Source organism: Pristiophorus japonicus, chromosome 7, assembly GCF_044704955.1.
Source record: "Pristiophorus japonicus isolate sPriJap1 chromosome 7, sPriJap1.hap1, whole genome shotgun sequence".
Classification (NCBI taxonomy): domain Eukaryota; kingdom Metazoa; phylum Chordata; class Chondrichthyes; family Pristiophoridae; genus Pristiophorus; species Pristiophorus japonicus.
Window position 1 is genome coordinate 147,868,871 of NC_091983.1, and position 23,483 is coordinate 147,892,353.

At 41.9% G+C, this 23,483-nt stretch overlaps 1 protein-coding gene across 1 annotated transcript; it reads right to left on the reverse strand.

The window, feature by feature from the left end:
- Window positions 1-2,257: 2,257 nt before the first annotated feature.
- On the reverse strand, window positions 2,258-22,927 carry ndufaf4 (NADH:ubiquinone oxidoreductase complex assembly factor 4). Its single transcript, XM_070884482.1, has 3 exons — window positions 22,732-22,927; window positions 11,737-11,831; window positions 2,258-3,253 (listed from the first exon to the last, which is right to left on the reverse strand). The coding sequence occupies exons 1-3, from the start codon at window positions 22,865-22,867 to the stop codon at window positions 2,954-2,956; spliced, it is 531 nt and encodes a 176-aa protein (XP_070740583.1). The 5' UTR covers window positions 22,868-22,927; the 3' UTR covers window positions 2,258-2,953.
- Between the last annotated feature and the right edge of the window lie 556 nt (window positions 22,928-23,483).

The following is a 23,483-nucleotide window of genomic DNA, read 5'->3' on the forward strand; positions in this document are numbered from 1 at the left end:
CATCAGCTCACGATTAGTAATAACTGAAGACTACAACTCCCAGCATACTAGTCCGAGTAGGTGCACAATGGATACAATTCCCAATGTGCAACAGCATGATTCGTTCCAATTAATTGGCACAGGACAACTTGAAAAGGAAAGACAGTCTTGCATTTAATACAGTGCCTTTCATGACCACAGGACGTCTCAAAGTGCTCTGCAGCCAATGAAGTACTTTTGAAGTATGGGCATTCCTCAAACGACAACAGTAATTATTTGTTTGTTTTTCCTAAGGACATCAAAATATAGTAAAGTGTGAACTTTTTTTATACGTTGATGAGATGTGGGTGTCATTGACAAGGCCTGCATTTATTACCTTTTCCCAAGGTGGTGGTGAGCCGCCTTCTTGAACCGCAGCAGTCACTGTGGTGAAGGTACTACCACAATGCTAACTTTGTCGTAGCAGTTTGGTATAACTGGGTGGCTTGCTGGCTCAACCACATTGCTGTGGGTCTGGAGTCACATTTAGACCAGAACGGGTCAGAACGGCAGATTTCCTTCCCGAAAAAGACATGAGACATTTGTGGTAGGTTTTGACAGGGAAATTATTTTCAAGCACTTATTTATGTGAACAGGGAGCCTTAAATAGATACCAAAAATATTTAAAGTAAATAAACACAAATTTGTCATTTTTGAAAAAGTTTAAGCAAAATCTGAAATTCTCCAGCAACAGAAAATACTTAAATCGGAATGTCTGCAGCCTGTTAACTGACATTACCAATCACACTTGGAGACAAAGCCAGAGTTCTACCCTACAGACTGAATAGTAACTAAGTAAACACTGAATGAGTTAATCAGTTTAACAGCAGTTGGACATTGTGTCCTTATGGGGGGACAATTTTACGATAGCAGAAAAATGTGTTATGCATTACATGGCATAATGCACCTGTTCTTATAAAAGAATGGCCCGGATTTTGCTGTGAACGGCAAAAGAATGGCTTTCACAGTTTACCTCATGTACAGTTGCCCGGAAGCTTTCTGCGTGATTGTCAGCGGAGATTTCTAGTTTTCCGCGGTCCGTTCCAGAGCAGCATCATCTCCGGGGGATCCGTGGCATTTGTGAAGCTCAAACTTTTAGTAAAAAATTAAATGACGTGTCTATAGATGGAAGTTTAAGGCAGATGAGCAGGCCTGGCCTTGCCTATCTTAAAAATAAGCAGAAGGATCTGAACTGAGTAAATCAGGCATCAAAGTTTGTGAAAAAAACTAAAACATTTTCAAATTGCTGAGCTAAGAATGTGGTTTTTGAAGATAGACAGATGGAAGTTACAATATGTAACCCATACCATTTTCACTTTGCAAGTTGGAGACCAAGAATGTTAAACTGATAAGGAAAAAGAATTGCAAAATAATAACCTTCTCTATAAATTTACAACAAACTTCCCATATTAGTTATATATTTTTTCATCGTACATTCAACATTTAAATAAAATGCAAGTGGAAAGTTGAGATTCTAAGCTAAATTGTACTCTCTGCAGCAGACAGCTTAGTTTAAAAAAAATTATTCGTGAAACATGTTTTTCAAATTAGTGATGCTCATGTTATTCATGCAAATTCGCATTTAAGTCTCCATATATTAGTCAAACTGCTCCCTCTACTGGTTACTTTGAACAAGATTCAATCCTTTCAGCTTCTCAATTGCTTATGGGATCAAATGTGTTCAAAGTGACTGCAGAATATAATTTGAAAATCTGAATTAACATTTTGTTTTCAAATCATAGAATTGTTTAATAGTCCTGTGTGAACATATTAGACACATCAATCAATAAATTATTTTGAAGGATTGTAATGTAGGGAAACATAAGGCGGCAGCACAAGGTCCCACACACAGCAATGAAATATATGACCATAGTGGTGTTGGTTGAGAGATAAATGTTGGCCACTGGGGAACTCCCCTGCTTCTTTGAATAGTGCTATACGATTTTTAAATGTCCACCGAAGAGGGCAAATGGGGCCTGCTTATCGTCTTATCCATAAAACAGCACCCGCAACAATGCAGCACTCCCTCAGTATTACACTGAAGTGTCAGCCTGGATTATGCACTCAAATCTCTGAAGTGGGGCTTGAACCCATGACCATCTGACTCAGAGGTGAGAAAAGTGTCTCTCTCAATTTCAAGTCCATCTTACTTTTGTTTACCAATCCAAGGTTACAAACATTCTGAATCGTTAGTGCTAGATAAATTGGAACAAACTTAAAGGCATTTACAAACAATAAAATCAGTCACCATGAAACTTTATCTTGAAGATTGTTATTCACAATTTGGATTTCCAATGTTACATACGTAACATTTTAACTGCATCAGTGCACCCCAAGATGCAAGTACATTCACAAACTGTATAGGAAATAAACTGTTATATTTGCACTGTACCTAACTCATTACATTAGAAGGATAAAAAATAAAGAAAACTCCCTGCCAATACAATATTTTGATATACCCAGTATTGTGACCAGGGATTAAGTGAACACAATATTAAATAGCAAGAGACCTTTATTGAAACCAACCAGTGCAGCAGTCAATATTCGAGCTAATAGTTTCTAACATGTACCAGGAATTGGAAAATAGCTAACCACACCAAACGGGCCTGAGTGGTTGCACTTTTACAAGGTTCTTGACTTTTAACGGGATAGATTGTAGTGAGACATTCACTCCAGTACGAACGGTTAACATGTGAAAGACTACATTGCAGTGCTGATAATATTTTGTGGCATAGTTCATATCTCGAAAACAGCTTAGTGGTCCTGTACCAGTTCACCCACAGGTCTCAGTAGAGGTCACATGCTTCTAGACACAATATCCGTACTGTTCCCACAACTTGAACACATTGCAAATCTTAAATAAAGAAATCAAACATTTGGCGTCTGTTGAATAGAAACAATTAAAGCATGAATATTCTGGAAGTGTGCATATTTACTATCTTGCAGTCAACAGTTCCTTATTATTTTGTTTTGGAGGTAGAATTTTTATTTCAAATGGTTTGAAAAATTCCAGCAGTCCTTCAACATCTTTAAGTTCTAGACTGTAATCTTCAGCTATTTTATCAGCTGTCCATATTTTGGGCTGGAGCTTGTGGTTGTTGAGGACTATAAGAGCCTCCACTATGCTCAGCTTGCCTTTAGGAACGTTTGTAATGTTGAAAGGGTCAGGTTTCAAAGTGGATTTGAGAAGTCTGTGCTCCTGCAGCTGCTTGGATGTTTCATCAGTTTGAAGTTTCTGGAACGGTGAAATAATAAAAACAGTAAAATGTCTGCGTTACCCTAAGACAACAGTAGTTATTAGGAATTAATACTGCTTTCAGGAATATATGACATAATCGAAAGTTGCAACATGTTGCAGGCCTGCTTACTGAAAATGCAGCAGATTCTGAATCAAGCCCATTTGTAACCGAGAAGAAACAGACAAGACCTCTCCATGACAGTAAGATTAATGAAACATCCATAACTCGATCAGCATATATGGGAGCAGGGGTGGAAGAGGAGGGAGTGTACAGAGCTGATCATCACTTGGAAGATATTATGTATATTGCATAGGGCAACATTTACAGACAGTCACAAGGATTTCTTCAAGTCGATTTGAATGGAAATTATTTAATTTGGTAAACATGACAATTCACTTCCCACAGGGCTATTCTATCAAGTCTTTCACTACACATTGGTGTATGATTGTCCCTCTTCCAGCTTGTGTTATTTTTATAAAGTGTCATTGCATTCGTAATGATTGTCAAGTTTTCCCATCCTGGAGTCCATTTTTTGGCTGTTTTACACACATCTTCAAGTACTGTGATCGAGACTTAGCACATTGATTTCTATGGTTTATTTCAGCCATGCAGTTTTTGCAAATGGAGATGGAGAATTTCATCGATAAACAACCTACTGCTATTAAAGTAGCCAGCTGCAAAACAATCTTGAAAAGAATGGACAAATTTACAATTAAAAACTGCAATCGATTACCAAGATTTAATTATTTTTTCTGGACTGCCATACATAACATTATACTCATTAATGCTGTGGCAGAGAGGACCGTGCATAGCCTGCACCCAAGCACCAGTATTACCTTCCTACTGGTCAACAGAAATTGTTATTGACTGCTGAACATTGCTTTACCTCTGGGAAGCCACAGCTCAGCAATTTCTAATTTAATTGCTCAGATATGGAATGGAGTGGAGTTGAAGTCAAACGTGCTTCTTACCCTGGTCTATGGTATTTAGTACTACACGGAATAAATGAATGGTGGCGTTGTTGCAAGAGGTTTCTCTAACATTTTGTTGATTCGAAAACCATCCATTTATTTCCCCACTGCAAAAACCTTTTCATCCACACAAGACTTCTAAACCAATTAATGTTCTGCAGCAAAGTCAATGAGAGAGGCAATTTAAATGGGTCAGTCAAACAATGCCTGCATCTGCTACTGACAACCAAAAAAAAGGGAACAAAAAGCTCCCTTTGGATTGGCAATTCTTCATTCAGTGTTTAAAGAAAGAACAGTTAGTACTTCAAAATTTGTTTTAAATTGTCAAAATAGATTGGGGATTAAATAACTGCATGAGAGGTTTAGAAGACTGGTGACACTTGACACCATTCGGAATCCAAACATTAGGTACAGCTACAATAGCAAAAATAGTGAGAGAAACTGAATAAGAAACTCCACAGTAATGCCTATAACTGTAGAATTGCAGAGTACTAAGAACCATAGTTATTGGTCATATTGAAATCTGTACATGTTGACTGTAAATATACATGTTAATCCTGCTCAAGGGATTTGGCATCCTCTGCAAATATTTTTGATTCAAATGTTAGTGAATTCGGTGTTACAAAATACTTAGCTTATCTGTAGTTTTACAACAAAGCAAAAAAGGGAACAAAAAGCTCCCTTTGGATTGGCAATTCTTCATTCAGTGTTTAAAGAAAGAACAGTTAGTACTTCAAAATTTGTTTTAAATTGGCAAAATAGATTGGGGATTAAATATTCATCTAAAATAGTCGTAAGTTTTGTTTTACATTAACTGTTTCTAATAAACTGACATCATTGGATACCTCTTTGCGGAATGCCACTATACTAATTGCTTCTGGGTTGGGCAGCTTGCTGTGTTAAGCACCTTTGTATGTATGTATGTATGTATGTATATAGGCATGTTTTATATATATATAAATAAATAGAGAGAAAGATAGATCTTTATATACAGATACAGATAGATATATACACAGGTGTGTGTGTGTGTATATATATATATATAAATAAATTGAAATGTATATATAAATTGTTCTCATAAAATGTATATATAAAATATATATTGTTCTTATTAAACAATATAGACAAAAGAACATAAGAATTAGGAGCAGGAGGAGGCCATTCAGCCCCTCGAGCCTGCTCCACCATTCAATAAGATCATGGCTGATCTTTTACCCTCAACTCACGATGCTGAGAATGACGTGAGTAGCACGTGTAGCGAGTTGGTCGTACCGCAGGGAAAGGGTCCACAGCCAGAGAGGGAATGGAAGACCAACATGAAGAGCAGTGCAAGGAAGGTAGTGCAGGGGTCCCCTGTGGTCATCCCCCTGCAAAACAGATACACTGCTTTGGGTACTGTTGAGGGGGATGACTCATCAGGGGAGGGCAGCAGCAGCCAAGTTCATTGCACCGTGGCTGGCTCTGTTGCACAGGAGGGCAGGAAAAAGAGTGGGAGAGCGATAGTGATAGGGGATTCAATTGTAAGGGGAATAGATAGGCGTTTCTGCGGCCGCAACCGAGACTCCAGGATGGTATGTTGCCTCCCTGGTGCAAGGGTCAAGGATGTCTCCGAGCGGGTGCAGGACATTCTAAAAAGGGAGGGAGATCAGCCAGTTGTCGTGGTGCACATTGATACCAACGACATAAGTAAAAAAAGGGATGAGGTCCTACGAAACAAATTTAAGGAGCTAGGAGCTAAATTAAAAAGTAGGACCTCAAAAGTAGTAATCTCGGGATTGCTACCAGTGCCACATGCTAGTCAGAGTAGGAATCGCAGGATAGTGCAGATGAATACGTGGCTTGAGCAGTGGTGCAGCAGGGAGGGATTCAAATTCCTGGGGCATTGGAACCGGTTCTGGGGGAGGTGGGACCAGTACAAACTGGACGGTCTGCACCTGGGCAGGACCGGAACCAATGTCCTCGGGGGAGTGTTTGCGAGTGCTGTTGGGGAGGAGTTAAACTAATATGGCAGGGGGATGGGAACCAATGCAGGGAGACAGAGGGAAACAAAAAGGAGGCAAAAGCAAAAGACAGAAAGGAGATGAGGAAAAGTGGAGGGCAGAGAAACCCAAGGCAAAGAACAAAAAGGGCCACTGTACAGCAAAATTCTAAAAGGACAAAGGGTGTTAAAAAAACAAGCCTGAAGGCTTTGTGTCTTAATGCAAGGAGTATCCACAATAAGGTGGATAAATTAACTGTGCAAATAGATGTTAGCAAATATGATGTGATTGCGATTACGGAGACGTGGCTCCAGGATGATTAGGGCTGGGAACTCAACATACAGGGGTATTCAACATTCAGGAAGGATAGAATAAAAGGAAAAGGAGGTGGGGTAGCATTGCTGGTTAAGGAGGAGATTAAGGCAATAGTTAGGAAGGACATTAGCTTGGATGATGTGGAATCTATATGGGTAGAGCTGCAGAACACCAAAGGGCAAAAAACGTTAGTGGGAGTTGTGTACAGACCTCCAAACAGTAGTAGTGATGTTGGGGAGGGCATCAAACAAGAAATTAGGGGTGCGTGCAATAAAGGTACAGCAGTTATAATGGGTGACTTTAATATGCACATAGATTGGGCTAACCAAACTGGAAGCAATACGGTGGAGGAGGATTTCCTGGAGTGCATAAGGGATGGTTTTCTAGACCAATATGTCGAGGAACCAACTAGGGGGGAGGCCATCTTAGACTGGGTGTTGTGCAATGAGAGAGGATTAATTAGCAATCTCGTTGTGCGAGGCCCCTTGGGGCAGAGTGACCATAATATGGTGGAATTCTGCATTGGGATGGAGAATGAAGCAGTTAATTCAGAGACCATGGTCCAGAACTTAAAGGCGGCTAACTTTGAAGGTATGAGGCGTGAATTGGCTGGGATGGATTGCCGATACTTAAGGGGTTGACTGTGGATGGGCAATGGCAGACATTTAGAGACCGCATGGATGAACTACAACAATTGTACATTCCTGTCTGGCATAAAAATAAAAAAGGGAAGGTGGCTCAACCGTGGCTATCAAGGGAAATCAGGGATAGTATTAAAGCCAAGGAAGTGGCATACAAATTGGCCAGAAATAGCAGCGAACCTGGGGACTGGGAGAAATTTAGAACTCAGCAGAGGAGGACAAAGGGTTTGATTAGGGCAGGGAAAATGGAGTATGAGAAGAAGCTTGCAGGGAACATTAAGACGGATTGCAAAAGTTTCTATAGATATGTAAAGAGAAAAAGGTTAGTAAAGACAAACTTAGGTCCCCTGCAGTCAGAATCAGGGGAAGTCATAACGGGGAACAAAGAAATGGCGGACCAATTGAACAAGTACTTTGGTTCGGTATTCACGAAGGAGGACACGAACAACCTTCCGGTTATGAAAGGGGTCGGGGGGTCTAGTAAGGAGGAGGAACTGAGGGAGATCCTTATTAGTCGGGAAATTGTGTTGGGGAAATTGATGGGATTGAAGGCCGATAAATCCCCAGGGCCTGATGGACTGCATCCCAGAGTACTTAAGGAGGTGGCCTTGGAAATAGTGGATGCGTTGACAGTCATTTTCCAACATTCCATTGACTCTGGATCAGTTCCTATTGAGTGGAGGGTAGCCAATGTAACCCCACTTTTTAAAAAAGGAGGGAGAGAGAAAACAGGGAATTATAGACCGGTCAGCCTGACATCGGTAGTGGGTAAAATGATGGAATCAATTATTAAGGATGTCATAGCAGTGCATTTGGAAAGAGGTGACATGATAGGTCCAAGTCAGCATGGATTTGTGAAAGGGAAATCATGCTTGACAAATCTTCTGGAATTTTTTGAGGATGTTTCCAGTAGAGTGGACAAGGGAGAACCAGTTGATGTGGTATATTTGGACTTTCAGAAGGCGTTCGACAAGGTCCCACACAAGAGATTGATGTGCAAAGTTAGAGCACATGGGATTGGGGGTAGTGTACTGACATGGATTGAGAACTGGTTGTCAGACAGGAAGCAAAGAGTAGGAGTAAATGGGTACTTTTCAGAATGGCAGGCAGTGACTAGTGGGGTACCGCAAGGTTCTGTGCTGGGGCCCCAGCTGTTTACACTGTACATTAATGATTTAGATGAGGGGATTAAATGTAGTATCTCCAAATTTGCGGATGACACTAAGTTGGGTGGCAGTGTGAGCTGCGAGGAGGATGCTGTGAGGCTGGAGAGCGACTTGGATAAGTTAGGTGAGTGGGTAAATGCATGGCAGATGAAGTATAATGTGGATAAATGTGAGGTTATCCACTTTGGTGGTAAAAACAGAGAGACAGACTATTATCTGAATGGTGACAGATTAGGAAAAGGGGAGGTGCAAAGAGACCTGGGTGTCATGGTACATCAGTCATTGAAGGTTGGCATGCAGGTGCAGCAGGCGGTTAAGAAAGCAAATGGCATGTTGGCCTTCATAGCAAGGGGATTTGAGTATAGGGGCAGGGAGGTGTTGCTACAGTTGTACAGGGCATTGGTGAGGCCACACCTGGAGTATTGTGTACCGTTTTGGTCTCCTAACCTGAGGAAGGACATTCTTGCTATTGAGGGAGTGCAGCGAAGGTTCACCAGACTGATTCCCGGGATGGCGAGACTGACCTATCAAGAAAGACTGGATCAACTGGGCTTGTATTCACTGGAGTTCAGAAGAATGAGAGGGGACCTCATAGAAACATTTAAAATTTTGACGGGGTTAGACAGGTTAGATGCAGGAAGAATGTTCCCAATGTTGGGGAAGTCCAGAACCAGAGGTCACAGTCTAAGGATAAGGGGTAAGCCATTTAGGACCGAGATGCGGAGGAACTTCTTCACCCAGAGAGTGGTGAACCTGTGGAATTCTCTACCACAGAAAGTTGTTGAGGCCAATTCACTAAATATATTCAAAAAGGAGTTAGATGAGGTCCTTACTACTAGGGGGATCAAGGGGTATGGCGAGAAAGCAGGAATGGGGTACTGAAGTTGAATGTTCAGCCATGAACTCATTGAATGGCGGTGCAGGCTAGAAGGGCTGAATGGCCTACTCCTGCACCTATTTTCTATGTTTCTATGTTTCTATGTAAGACAGGTGCCAGCTATTATGATAAATAACTGAGTAGCAATGAAAAATCACAGTATAATAAACTATTTTGAGTTTTCAATACAGATTTTCGAAACAAAAGTGAGCAGAATAGTACTGTTTGTATGGAGTTTTTAAATATTTCTGACATTGAAATTGAGATGTCCCTAAACCTTGGGCAGACTCGCCACAGAATTTGGTTGGGGTTACCGCAGAAATTATTTTCTGAGGTGCCACAGAGGTTTTGAGATCATGTCTATCGGAGATCCAATAATGAATTGTATTGTCTTGTACATAAGTGTTTATTTCTGGACTCCGCATATGCTGGTTGATGTTGAACATTCCAATGGAAGTTCCTGATCTGCGAAAGCTTTGTGGTTCTCTGATCTTTGGACAAACAGTTAATAGGGACACAGTATGTATAGTTTGAAATCTGAACAAGCAAGATGCTGGCAAATGTAAGGGAACGCCTTGTGGTTCTAGTCGTGGGCTTATAGCCCTGAGGTTGAAAGTACACATTTCACCATGTTGTGGAATTGAATTCAATGGGCCCAAGTTTCCACACGATAAAAAACGGGCGCCCCTCCGAGCTGGGCGCCCGTCTTTCGCGCCTAAAACGGCACCGGAAAAAAAAACTCCCGATTCTGGAGAGCCCTGCAGCTCCTTGTCTGTTTGGCGCGGCGCCCAGGGGGGCGGAGCATACACTCGCGCCGATTTTGTAAGTGGGAGGGGGCGGGTACTATTTAAATTAGTTTTTTTCCTACCGGCAACAACCGCGCACGCGCAGTGTGAAGGAAACATTGGCACTCGGCCATTTTTGTAGTTCTTTGTAGCTGTTTAATTTTTGAACATTTTTTAATAAAACCACATTGCTATCAGCACATCAGCAGAGGCTTCCTGCTTACTGCCCCTCCCTCCCTCCCGTTCGCGGGAACGACGCCACATCGCTGAGCTGACCGAAGCACTTTCACACAGGTAGGAAGTTGGTTTATTTAATCTTTTCTTTGCTTATAAATGTTTATTCAGGTTGGATTTATTTGTATAATATTTGTATAAGTATAAATAAGGATTTATTGTCGAATTTAATGAGTTCCTTTCCCTCCCCCCCACCTCGTTCTGGACGCCTAATTTGTAACCTGCGCCTGATTTTTTAATGTGTAGAACAGGTTTTTTCAGTTCGACAAAAATCTTCACTTGCTCCATTCTACTTTAGTTTGGAGTACGTTTTCACTGTGGAAACTTTGAAATCAGGCGTCAGTGGCCGGACACGCCCCCTTTTGAAGAAAAAATTCTGTTCCAAAGTAGAACTGTTCTACCTGACTAGAACTGCAGAAAAAAAAATGTGGAGAATTGCGATTTCTAAGATAGTCCGTTCTCCACCAGTTGCTCCTAAAAATCAGGCGCAAATCATGTGGAAACTTGGGCCCAATAAATCTGATCATTTTTGGACTAGCACTAGGAAAATGACCACAGGAGCAACCAGATTTTCATAAAAACCCAAATGGTTCATCAATGCCACCCATAGCTGGTCTGGTATACATGTGTCTCCAGGACCACACTAAGTGCTTGAGTCTTTGTGGCCTCAGACCAACGAAGGGTTAAGCAATAAATACTTCCTCATCAGTATCACTCACATCCCAAAAACTAAAAAAAACTGCCACTTTTTTCAACTGTTAATAAAAACAACGGTGTTTTTTTTCAGTTTATTGTTTATGTACTAGTGTAGAACTAAAAATGTATCCAAATTAACTGTTAGAATTTATTAATTTTTGTTCCGAATAAATTTATAACTGTGATCTTGTGGGGGTGGGGTGGGGGGTGGGGTGAAGAACAAAAGTAGTTTATTGAAAATTACCATCATGGATTAGGTGAAACGTGTAAGGAGCTAATATTTACTAGAACTTTTATTTATATCAATATACTGTATTTTGTATACACACACTTGTGTATCTTTATGATATATACCTTGTTTTTATTATACTGGTTTCAATTCAGTTTTAACATTTTACAGACATGGAACAGTAAAGCTTCCTAGTACTTTATAAAGCAAATAATAACCTTTTTCCAGTATTTGAAGGATTTATAAGGACATTAGGGGATTGCATTTTTAAAAATTTATCAGTATACAAAACCCCAGTAAACCAGTTAAAATGGTCAAAGCTGCAGACAAGGAGGTTTTTGATCACAAGATACAATTGCAGTCATTGACACATTTTTAAGAGACAATTTTATGCAACTGCAATGCATGGACATTTGAAAAGTAATGTTCATTTTATTTATAGTACAATTTATAATAATCATTTTGTGATTAAAAACAAAGGACTGTGAGGTAAATTATTCATCGAAACACAAGATCAATAAAGATTCATCCTCCACTGTGGTTCAGTGTTAGATTTTCAGCACTGTGCATCTATTACAATGTTTACCTTTGCAGGAGTATCCTTTGAATCAACATAGACATCTTTGAGTAAAGACAAAAGTTCTTCATTCTTGCTATGAACTTCATGTACTTCAGGATGGTCTATTAAAAAAAAACTAGAATTTAATTACATGACTTTGATTCAAAAGATGTGCACAAACACCAACGAAGGCTAAAAACAATAAAGAATATTTTTTGCCGTGTAATACAATATACATATTTTTGGTTATATGAATTGGTTCATTAAAGGAATCAGGCACAACATGAAGTGATTCATTGTGGTGCATCTCATGAATTTGAACCAACAGCACAACTCCCCATTACTTTCTCAACAATTGGCACTTTAATTTCAGTCAGCAACATGTTTAAAATGTCAGCATTGGCCCATCTAACGGCAAAGGAAGTTTTAAGCTCATTATTGAAATATTAGTACAGTTGAGAAGCTCACTGATACTACAGTAATTACAGGTTAATCATCTGCAATACATAACATTTTAGAGTCTCTAATTAAAGATGAAATTACCACATATCGAGATAAAGAGAAAATAGTTAGAAGTAGCCAGCACAAATTTCATGCTTGACAAACCTCCTGGAATTCCTGAGATGGTACAAATTTGGTAGATGGGTGAAATGCAGTGGATGTAGTGTATATGGACTGTACTAACTGCTTTGACAAGATACCACACAAAAGAGTAAGGAATTAGTGGGAAGCTGAATTAAATTGTGGTTGGAAGGGATCAAACAGCGATTTGGAGGCAAGAACTGTTTTTCAGACTAGCTGGAAGTGATTAGTGGTGTCCCATGGGTTTAGGTTCTGAAGCCACTTCTGTTCACTGTCCATTCTGTAATCGATCAAATGGTGTCAATAGACACTTTGAAGTGTGGTCACTGTTGTAATGTATATCAATAATTTGAATATATTGGCCTCGAGGAAGTGGTGTAGATAATACCAAAATAGGAGGTATGGTTCATTGTTTAGAAGACTAAAGGATTCTGTATAGAGATAGTGCTGAGATGGGAGAATGGGCAAGTAAAGATGGAATTCAATGTAACCATGAAGTGACACATTTTGGTTAAAAAAACAGCAGCAATTGAACAGAAGTAGGCTCAGTGTTGGGGAAGAGCAGAGGATTCGGGTGGTACAGGTTCACAAGACGTTAAAGGCAGCACTATAAATTAATAAGACTTCGTACAAGGAATAAAAGCATTGGGCTCGACACTATAAGGATATTGAGGTTCACGAAGGGCACAACAGAGATTCAGTAGGATGACCAAATACAAATAAAGCATTGAAGACTTGGGGCTTTTTGTTCGAACAATGCAGATTACGGGGCGGTAAGATGGCTCCTGAGCTGGGAGCTCCCTACAGGGCTCCATTGCTTTGCAACTATGTTGCTTTGGTTTCCGTGTCCATTAACGTACGCATTTTGACTGCTGCTCTGGAACCGAGCCCATCAATTCTACTTCCCTTTTTATTTCTCCTTACATGGCTCGATGTCAAGTTTTGTTTGATAATGCTCCTGTGAAGCATCTTGAGACATTTTACTACATTAAAGGCTATATAAATGCAGCTTACTGTTGTTATGATAGAAGTGTTTACAATTGTGAAACAATGGTGCAGGGTAGATAGCAGCAGATTGTTGAAGGGTCTAGAACAAGGGTCATATATCTAAGAGATTTAGGATAGGCTGCAAAAGAAACTCTTTACACAGTTGTGAGGCTGTGGAATTCACTTTTAGAATTCGTAGTTACTTAGAAAATAGGTACAGGAGTAGGCCATTCGGCCCTTCGAGCCTGCACCACCATTCAATAAGATCATGACTGATCATTCCATCAGTACCCCTTTCCTGCTTTCTCTCCATATCCCTTGATCCCCTTAGCCGTAAGGGCCATATCTAACTCCCTCTTGAATATATCCAAAGAACTGGCATCAACAACTCTCTGCGGCAGGGATTTCCACAGGTTAACAGCTCTCCGAGTGAAGAAGTTTCTCCTCATCTCAGTCCTAAATGGCCTACCCCTTATCCTAAGACTGTGTCCCCTGGTTCTGGACTTCCCCAACATCGGGAACATTCTTCCCGCATCTAACCTGTCCCGTCCCGTCAGAATCTGATATGTTTCTATGAGATCCTCTTTCATCCTTCTGAACTCCAATGTATAAAGGACCAGTTGATCCAGTCTCTCCTCATATGTCAGTCCTGCCATCCCAGGAATCAGTCTGGTGAACCTTCGCTGCACTCCCTCAATAACAAGAACGTCCTTCCTCAGATTAGGAGACCAAAACTGAACACAATATTCCAGGTGAGGCCTCACCAAGGCCCTGTACAACTGCAGTAAGACCTCCCTGCCCCTGTACTCAAATCCCCTAGCTATGAAGGCCAACATACCATTTGCCTTCTTCACCATCTTCTGTACCTGCATGCCAATCTTCAATGACTGATGTACCATGACACCCAGGTCTCGTTGCACCTCCCCTTTTCCTAATCTGCCACTATTCAGATAATATTCTGTCTTTGCGTTTTTGCCCCCAAAGTGGATCACCTTACATTTATCCACATTATACTGCATCTGCCATGCATTTGGCCACTCATCTAACCTGTCCAAGTTACCCTGCAACCTCCTAGCGTCCCCCTCACAGCTCACACCGCACCCAGTTTAGTGTCATCTGCAAACTTGGAGATGTTACACTCAATTCCTTCATCCAAATCATTGATGTACATTGTAAAGATATGTGTGAGGATGTTTCCAGTAGAGTGGACAAGGGAGAACCAGTTGATGTGGTGTATTTGGACTTTCAGAAAGCTTTCGACAAGGTCCCACACAAGAGATTAATGTGCAAAGTTAAAGCACATGGGATTGGGGGTAGTGTGCTGACGTGGATTGAGAACTGGTTGGCAGACAGGAAGCGAAGAGTAGGAGTAAATGGGTACTTTTCAGAATGGCAGGCAGTGACTAGTGGGGTACCGCAAAGTTCTGTGCTGGGGCCCCAACTGTTTACATTGTACATTAATTATTTAGACGAGGGGACTAAGTGTAGTATCTCCAAATTTGCGGATGACACTAAGTTGGGTGGCAGTGTGAGCTGCGAGGAGGATGCTATGAGGCTGCAGAGTGACTTGGATCGGTTAGGTGAGTGGGCAAATGCATGGCAGATGAAGTATAATGTGGATAAATGTGAGGTTATCCACTTTGGTGGTAAAAACAGAGAGACAGACTATTATCTGAATGGTGATAGATTAGGAAAAGGGGAGGTGCAGCGAGACCTGGGTGTCATGGTACATCAGTCATTGAAGGTTGGCATGCAGGTACAGCAGGCGGTTAAGAAAGCAAATGGCATATTGGCCTTCATAGCGAGGGGATTTGAATACAGGGGCAGGGAGGTGCTACTACAGTTGTACAGGGCCTTGGTGAGGCCACACTTGGAGTATTGTGTACAGTTTTGGTCTCCTAACTTGAGGAAGGACATTCTTGCTATTGAGGGAGTGCAGCGAAGGTTCACCAGACTGATTCCCGGGATGGCGGAACTGACATATCAAGAAAGACTGGATCAACTGGGCATGTATTCACTGGAGTTCAGAAGAATGAGAGGGGACCTCATAGAAACATTTAAAATTCTGACGGGGTTAGACAGGTTAGATGCAGGAAGAATGTTCCCAATGTTGGGGAAGTCCAGAACCAGGGGTCACAGTCTGAGGATAAGGGGTAAGCCATTTAGGACCGAGATGAGGAGAAACTTCTTCACCCAGAGAGTGGTGAACCTGTGGAATTTTCTACCACAGAAAGTTGTTGAGATCAATTCACTAAATATATTCAAAAAGGAGTTGATGTATTCCTTACTACTAGGGGGATCAAGGGGTATGGCAAGAAAGCAGGAATGGGGTACTGCAGTTGCATGTTCAGCCATGAACTCATTGAATGGCGGTGCAGGCTCGAAGGGCCGAATGCCCTACTCCTGCACCTATTTTCTATGTTTCTATGTAAAGAGCTGGGGTCCCAGCACTGAGCCCTGTGGCACTCCACTAGTCACTGCCTGCCATTTTGAAAGGGACCCGTTTATCCCGACTCTCTGCTTACTGTCTGCCAACCAGTTCTCTATCCACGTCAGTATATTACCACCAATACCATGTGCTTTGATTTTGCACACCAATCTCTTGTGTGGGACCTTGTCAAAAGCCTTTTGAAAGTCCAAATACACCATATCCACTGGTTCTCCCTTGTCCTCAAAAAATTCCAGAAGATTTGTCAAGCATGATTTCCCTTTCATAAATCCATGCTGACTTGGACTGATCCTGTCACTGCTTTCCAAATGCGCTGCTATTTCATTCTTAATAATTGATTCCAACATTTTCCCCACTACTGATGTCAGGCTAACTGGTCTATAATTACCCGTTTTCTCTCTCCCTCCTTTTTTAAAAAGTGGCGTTACATTAGCTACCCTTCAGTCCATAGGAACTGATCCAGAGTTGATAGACTGCTGGAAAATGATCACCAATGCATCCACTATTTCTAGGGCCACTTCCTTAAGTACTCTGGGATGCAGACTATCAGGCCCCGGGGATTTATCGGCCTTCAATCCCATCAATTTCCCTAACACAATTTCCCGCCTAAAAAGGATATCCTTCAGTCCCTCCTTCTCACTAGACACTCGGTCCCCGAGTACATTCGGAAGGTTAGAAGACAGAACCAAAGTATTTGTTCAATTGGTCTGCCATTTCTTTGTTCCCCAGAAACTATGACAATTTTCAAAATTGGATTGGATAGGTGGATTAAGGAAAAGGGGTTGAAGAGATCTCGGAACAGGACAGGTAAATTTTATAAGGACTATGTCACTGTGTGGAGGGTAAACACCAACATGTACTGGTTGGATCAAGTGGCCCCTTTCTGTGTTGCAAGTTCAATGTATTTCTATAAATTAAAGTGCTGGTGAACAAATAGAGCTGAGCAAATGCCAACTGCTCCAACAACAGCTTATCTTACGGACTCAGTCTGTGTCCAATCACAGTGAAGCAGCCATCAACAAATTAAGTAGAATTCTGAACTATATAGTCAAAACATTAAAAGGACAAATGAGAAATTAATTCTTTAAATTTTAGTTCTCTAGTTAGCCCAGCCTCGGAGTACTGTGTCCAGATGTGGTCACCAAGATACTCGAGCATAATCTAAGCACCTGGAGTAGTTCAAGGAACAATCACGAGACTGATCCCGAGGACTGAGTTATGAGAAAAGACGAAAGAAACTCATACTTTTCTTGAAAGTCTTGAAAGATGATAACATTATTGGGCAGGATTGTAGGGATGGGGGGACCTTCAAGCTAGTTCCACCATTCAATGAGATCATGGTTGATCTGCAACCTAACTCCATATACCCACCTGTGGCCCATAATCCCTTAATACCTTTGGTTAATAAGAATCTATCAATCTCAGATATAAAATTAACATTTGATCTGGCATCAATTGTTGCCTGCGGAAGACAATTCCAAACTTCTACCACCCTTTGTGCGTCGAAGTGTTTCCTAAGTTCACTTCTGAAAGATCCGGCTCTAATTTTTAGACTATGCCCCTGTTTTTAGCTTTTCACTATTTAGACGGTACCCTGCTCTATCCTTTTTAGATCCAAAGTGGATGACCTCACATTTGCCTACATTAAAATCCATTTACCAGTTTTGCCCATTCACTTAATTTATTAATATCCTTTGTAGAAACATAGAAAATAGGTGCAGGAGTAGGCCATCGGCCCTTCGAGCCTGCACCATCATTCAATAAGATCATGGCTGATCATTCACCTCAATACCCCTTCCCTGCTTTCTCTCCATATCCCTTGAACCCTTTAGCCATAAGGGCCATATCGAACTCCCTCTTGAATATATCCAATGAACTGGCATCAACAACTCTCTGCGGCAGAGAATTCCACAGAGAATTCCAGGTTAACAACTCTCTGAGTGAAGAAGTTTCTCCTCATATCGGTCCTAAATGGCTTACCCCTCATCCTAAGACTGGGTCCCCTGGTTCTGGACGGCCCCAACATCAGGAACATTCTTCCTGCATCTAAACTGTCCAGTCCCGTCAGTATTTTATATGTTTCTATGAGATCCCCTCTCATTCTTCTAAACTCCAGTGAATACAGGCCCAGTCGATCCAGTCTCTCCTCATATGTCTGTCCAGCCATCCCGCGAATCAGTCTGGTGAACCTTTGCTGCATTCCCTCAATAACAAGAACGTCCTTCCTCAGATTAGGAGACCAAAACTGAACACAATATTCCAGGTAAGGCCTCACCAAGGCAAAGGCCCTGTACAACTGCAGTAAGACCTCCCTGCTCCTATACTCAAATCCCCTAGCTATGAAGGTCAACATGCCATTTGCCTTCTTCACCACCTGCTATACCTGCATGCCAACTTTCAATGACTGATATACCATGACACCCAGGTCTCGTTGCACCTCCCTTTTTCCTAATCTGCCGCCATTCCGATATTCTGCCTTCGTGTTTTTGCCCCCAAAGTGGATAACCTCACATTTATCCACATTATACTGCATCTGCCATGCATTTGCCCACTCGCCGAACCTGTCCAAGTCACCCTGCAGCCTCTTAGCATCCTCCTCACAGCTCACACCACCACCCAGTTTAGGGTCATCTGTAAACTTGGAGATATTACACTCAATTCTCTCATCTAAATCATTGATGTATATTGTAAATAGCTGGGGTCCCAGCACTGAGCCCTGCAGCACCCCACTAGTCACTGCCTGCCATTCTGAAAAGGACCCGTTTATCCCGACTCTCTGCTTCCTGTCTCCCAACCAGTTCTCTATCCACGTCAATACATTACCCCCAATACCACGTGCTTTAATTTTGCACACCAATCTCTTGCATGGGACATTGTCAAAAGCCTTTTGAAAGTCTAAATACACGACATCCACTGGTTCTCCCCTGTCCACTCTACTTGTTACATCCTCAAAAAATTCATGAAGATTTGTCAAGCATGATCTCCCTTTCATAAATCCATGCTGACTTGGACTGATCCTGTCACTGCTTTCCAAATGCGCTGTTATTTCATCTTTAATAATTGATTCCAACATCTTCCCCACCACTGATGTCAGGCTAACCGGTTAAACATTCCCCATTTTCTCTCTCCCTCTTTTCTTAAAAAGTGGTGTTACATTAGCTACCCTCCAGTCCATAGGAACTGATCCAGAGTCGAAAGACTGCTGGAAAATGATCATCAATGCATCCACTATTTCTAGGGCCACTTCCTTAAGTACTCTGGGATGCAGACTATCAGGCCCCGGGGATTTACCGGCCTTCAATCCCATCAATTCCCCAACACATTTTCCTGACTAATAAGGATTTCCTTCAGTTCCTCCTTCTCCCTAGACCCTCTGTCCTCTATATTTTCAGGTGGTTATTTGTGTCTTCCTACGTGAAGACAGAACCAAAGTATTTGTTCAAATGGCCTGCCCTTTCTTTGTTCCCCATTATAAATTCACCTGATTCTGACTGCAAGTGACCTACGTTTGTCTTCACTAATCTTTTTCTCTTCACATTTCTATAGAAGCTTTTGCAGTCAGTTTTAATGTTCCCAGCAAGCTTCCTCTCATACTCTATTTCCCCCTCCTAATTAAGCCCTTTGTCCTCCTCTGCTGAATTCTAAATTTCTCCCAGTCCTCAGGTTTGTTGCTTTTTCTCACCAATTTATATGCCTCTTCCTTGGATTTAACACTATCCTTAATTTCTCTTGTTAGCCACAGTTGAGCCACCTTCCCCGTTTTATTTTTACTCCAGACCGGGATGTACAATTGTGGCAGTTCATCCATGTGATCCTTAAATGTTTGCCACCACCTATCCACTGTCAATCCTTTAAGTATCATTCGCCAGTCTATTCTAGCCAATTCACGTCTCATACCATCGAAGTTACCTTTCCCTAAGTTCAGGACCCGAGTCTCTGAAGTAACTGTGTCACTGTCCATCTTAATAAAGAATTCTACCATATTATGGCACTCTTTCCCAAGGGGCTTCGCACAACAAGATTGCTAATTCGTCCTTTCTCATTACACATCACCCAGTCTAGGATGGCCAGCCCTCTAGTTGGTTCCTCAACATATTGGTCGAGAAAACCATCCCTAATACACTCCAGGAAATCCTCCTCCACCGTATTGCTACCAGTTTGGTTAGCCCAATCTAGATTAAAGTCGCCCATGATAACTGCTGTACCCTTATTGCATGCATCCCTAATTTCTTGTTTGATGCTGTTCCCAACCTCACTACTACTATTTTGTGGTCTGTACACAACTCCCACTAGCATTTTCTGCCCTTTGGTATTCCGCAGCTCTACCCATACAGATTCCACATCTCTACCCATACAGATTCCACATCATCCAAGCTAATGTCCTTCCTTACTGTTGCGTTAATTTCCTCTTTAACCAGCAACGCAACCCACCTTCTTTTCCTTTGTCTATCCTTCCTGAATGTTGAATACCCCTGGATGTTGTGTTCCCAGCCTTGGTCACGCTGGAGCCATGTCTCCGTAATGCCAATTATATCATATACACTTCATCTACACTGCCTACAATACCACATATCTTTGTTTCATCAGCAAATTTGGATAGGTGGCTTTCTATGTCATCATCCAAGTCGTTAATAAATACTGTAAATAGTTGCGGCCCCAACACGATCCCTGCCAAATATTTTTTCCTTTATGGGCTACATAAGAAATAGGAGCAGGAGTAGGCTACACGGCCCTTCAAGCCTGCTCAGCCATTCAATAAGATCATGGCTGATCTGATCTTGATCTCAACGCCACTTTCTTGCCTATTCCCATAAACCTTGATTCCCCTATAATTAAAGAATCTGCCTATCTCAGCCTTGAATATATTCAATGAATCAGCCTCCACAGCTCTCTGGGGTAGAGAATTCCAAAGATTCACGACCCTCAGAGAAGAAATTCCTCCTCATCTCCGTCTTAAATGGGCAATTCCTTATTCTGAAACTATGCCCCTAGTTCTAGATTCCCCCACGAGGGGAAACATCTTCTCAGCATCTATCCTGTCAAGCCCCCTCAGAATTGTATATGTTTCAACAAGATCACCTCTCATTCTTCTTAACTCCAATGACTACAGGCCCAACCTTTCCTCATAAAACAACCCCTTCATCCCAGATATCAACCGAGTGAACCTTCTCTGAACTGCCTCTAATGCAAGTTTATCCCTCCTTAAATAACGAAGCCAAAACTGTACGCAGTAGTCTAGGTGTGGTCTCACCAACACTCTGTACAGTTATAGCAAGACTTCCCTACTTTTATACTCCATTCCCCTTGCAATAAAGATCAACATTCCATTTGCCTTCCTAATTATTTGCTCTATCTGCATGTTAACTTTTTGTGCTTCATGTACGAGGACACCCAGATCCCTCAGTAACGCAGCATTCTGTGGGCTCTCTCTATTTAAATAATATTTTGTTTTTCTATCCTTCCTACCAAAGTGGTATCCTCACATTTTCCCACATTATACTCCATCTGTCAAATTTTTGCCCACTCACTTAACCTATTTCCCTTTGCCGACTCTTTGTCTTCTCCTCACAACTTGCTTTCCCATCTATCTTTGTATCATCAGCAAATTTGGCTACAATACACTCGGTCCCTTCATCCAAGTCATTAATAAAGATTGTAAATAGTTGAGGCCCCAGCACTGATCCCTGTGGCACCCCACAAGTTAATTTTCAAACCTGAAAATGACCCAATTATCCCAAGTCTCTCTTTTCTGTTAGTTAGCCAATCCTCTATCCATGCTAATCATAGAATAATAGAATTTACAGCACGGAAGGAAGCCATTTCAGCCCATCATGTCCGCGCCAGGGGTAATATCATACCCCAACACCATGAGCTCTTACCTTGTGTAGTAACCTTTTATGTGGCACCTTATCGAACGCCTTTTGAAAATCCAAATACACTACATCTATTGGTTCCCCTTTATCCACCCTGCTCGTTACATCCTGAAAGAACTCTAAGAAATTTGGCAAACATGATTTCCCTTTCATAAAACCATGTTGACTCAGCTTGTCACATACAAAGTTTAAAAAATCTGTTACCATTAACTTATTAGGATGTGGGGTTTAAAGCTCAGCTCGAAGTTGAACAGTACATTGGAAATTACACATGGTCTGTTTCAGTCCAAAGTGGCTGGGGATGCAATCAGTGGGAAGGGGAATAGAATCAGTGGGAGGGGGAATGGAATCAGTGGGACGGGAGTGAAGATTGTGGTGCTGGCTGAAAATTATGGCTCTGGTTTTCATAATGTTGGGATTGAGGAGGTTCTGATTGACCAGAGAATTTATGTTGGACTAGCAATCTGACAATACAGAGGCAATCAAGGGAGCAGGATCGGTGGCAGACAAACTCCAACTGCAGTAGCATGAGAACTCCAAGATATAGTGGACTTGAATCATGGTGTAATTTCTGTTTCATTTTCAGCAAGGTATTGATCTCCAGCAGTGATCATAGCAGTCGGCAAAGACAGGAAAGCTCTCTTGCTTAAATTACATGATCTGTACTAAGATCATATTATATGATCGGGAGTAGAGTTTCCTGTACAGTTTAAATTAGTTACATATTTAGGTTTTTTGATGCTGCAGAAAAGGGCGCACGATCAAACATTGCTGAGATTTTACTTCTGAAAAATATAACAGGAACAAAGTTAGATAAACACTGGTCTCACTTTTTGAATTGAATGGGTTTAAAACATCATTTAAAATGGATTAGGCTGCGAGCAGTTACACAACCTCAAGATCACCTTGACCTCCCGGCTTCATACAACGTATAAAATAGCTTGGCTTGTAAAATATCTCTCAAATTTTTGGGGAAACTGTAAGAAGAGCAAAAAGCAAACAAATCCCACTAAACAAGCGGTGGGGGATATAGGCGGGTTTTAGTGTCGGAGCCGCCTACTCTAACCCGTGCTGCTGCCCACAGCCCTCCTTGCCCCCGGTGCAGTGAGAGGCGGTGAGAGATGCACTCACAGCGGTGCTGGTGCTGGATGAGCTCCTTGCTGCTCGGGTGCCTGGGCGCGCTGCTCGGCTTCTGCCGGCCGATCTCCGCGTGCGCCCTGTTCTCCAGGTTAAAGTTCCGCAGCGCACGGCTCACGCGCGCCCCCATTGTCTCATCGCCCGCGAGCCACCGGCCAACCTTCTCGGCGCCTCTCTCCTCGCTCGGCTGCTCCGCGCAACCACCAACAACACGGCGACCCAGCCGGCCAAGATGGAAAAAAACCCACACAGCTCTGCAAATACCAGCAACAGAAACAGGCAGCGCCGCCTACTGGGCAATGCAAGAGGATGATTGAACGGATGCATTTGTATTTTCATTTGGTGGGTGGAGGGCTTCAGGTTTCTAAGGATAAGGGTTAAGCCATTTAGGACTGAGATGAGGAGAAACTTCTTCACTCAGAGAGTTGTTAACCTGTGGAATTCCCTACCGCAGAGAGTTGTTGATGCCAGTTCATTGGATATATTCAAGAGGGAGTTAGATATGTCCCTTACAGCTAAAGGGATCAAGGGGTATGGAGAGAAAACAGGAAAGGGTACTGAGGTGAATGATCAGCCAAGATTTTATTGAATGATGGTGCAGGCTCGAAGGGCCGAATGGCCTACTCCTGCACCTATTTTCTATGTTTCTATGATGACAACTTTTAAAAGACCAGAAATCTCTTGATTGGAATATTGTCCAGTCATACACAAACGTACTGGTGCTGGAATTCCGATGTCCCGGGTCT

What these genes read in the sequence shown, in the direction of transcription:
- ndufaf4 (XM_070884482.1), bottom strand. Translation starts at nt 22,867, where the DNA reads ATGGGGGCGCGCGTGAGCCGTGCGCTGCGGAACTTTAACCTGGAGAAC. An exon ending in CATCCAGCACCAGCACCGCT is followed by an intron (nt 11,832 to 22,731) that starts GTGAGTGCATCT and finishes TTTTTTTAATAG; the next exon opens with ACCATCCTGAAGTACATGAA. An exon ending in CAAAGGATACTCCTGCAAAG is followed by an intron (nt 3,254 to 11,736) that starts GTAAACATTGTA and finishes TCACCGTTCCAG; the next exon opens with AAACTTCAAACTGATGAAAC.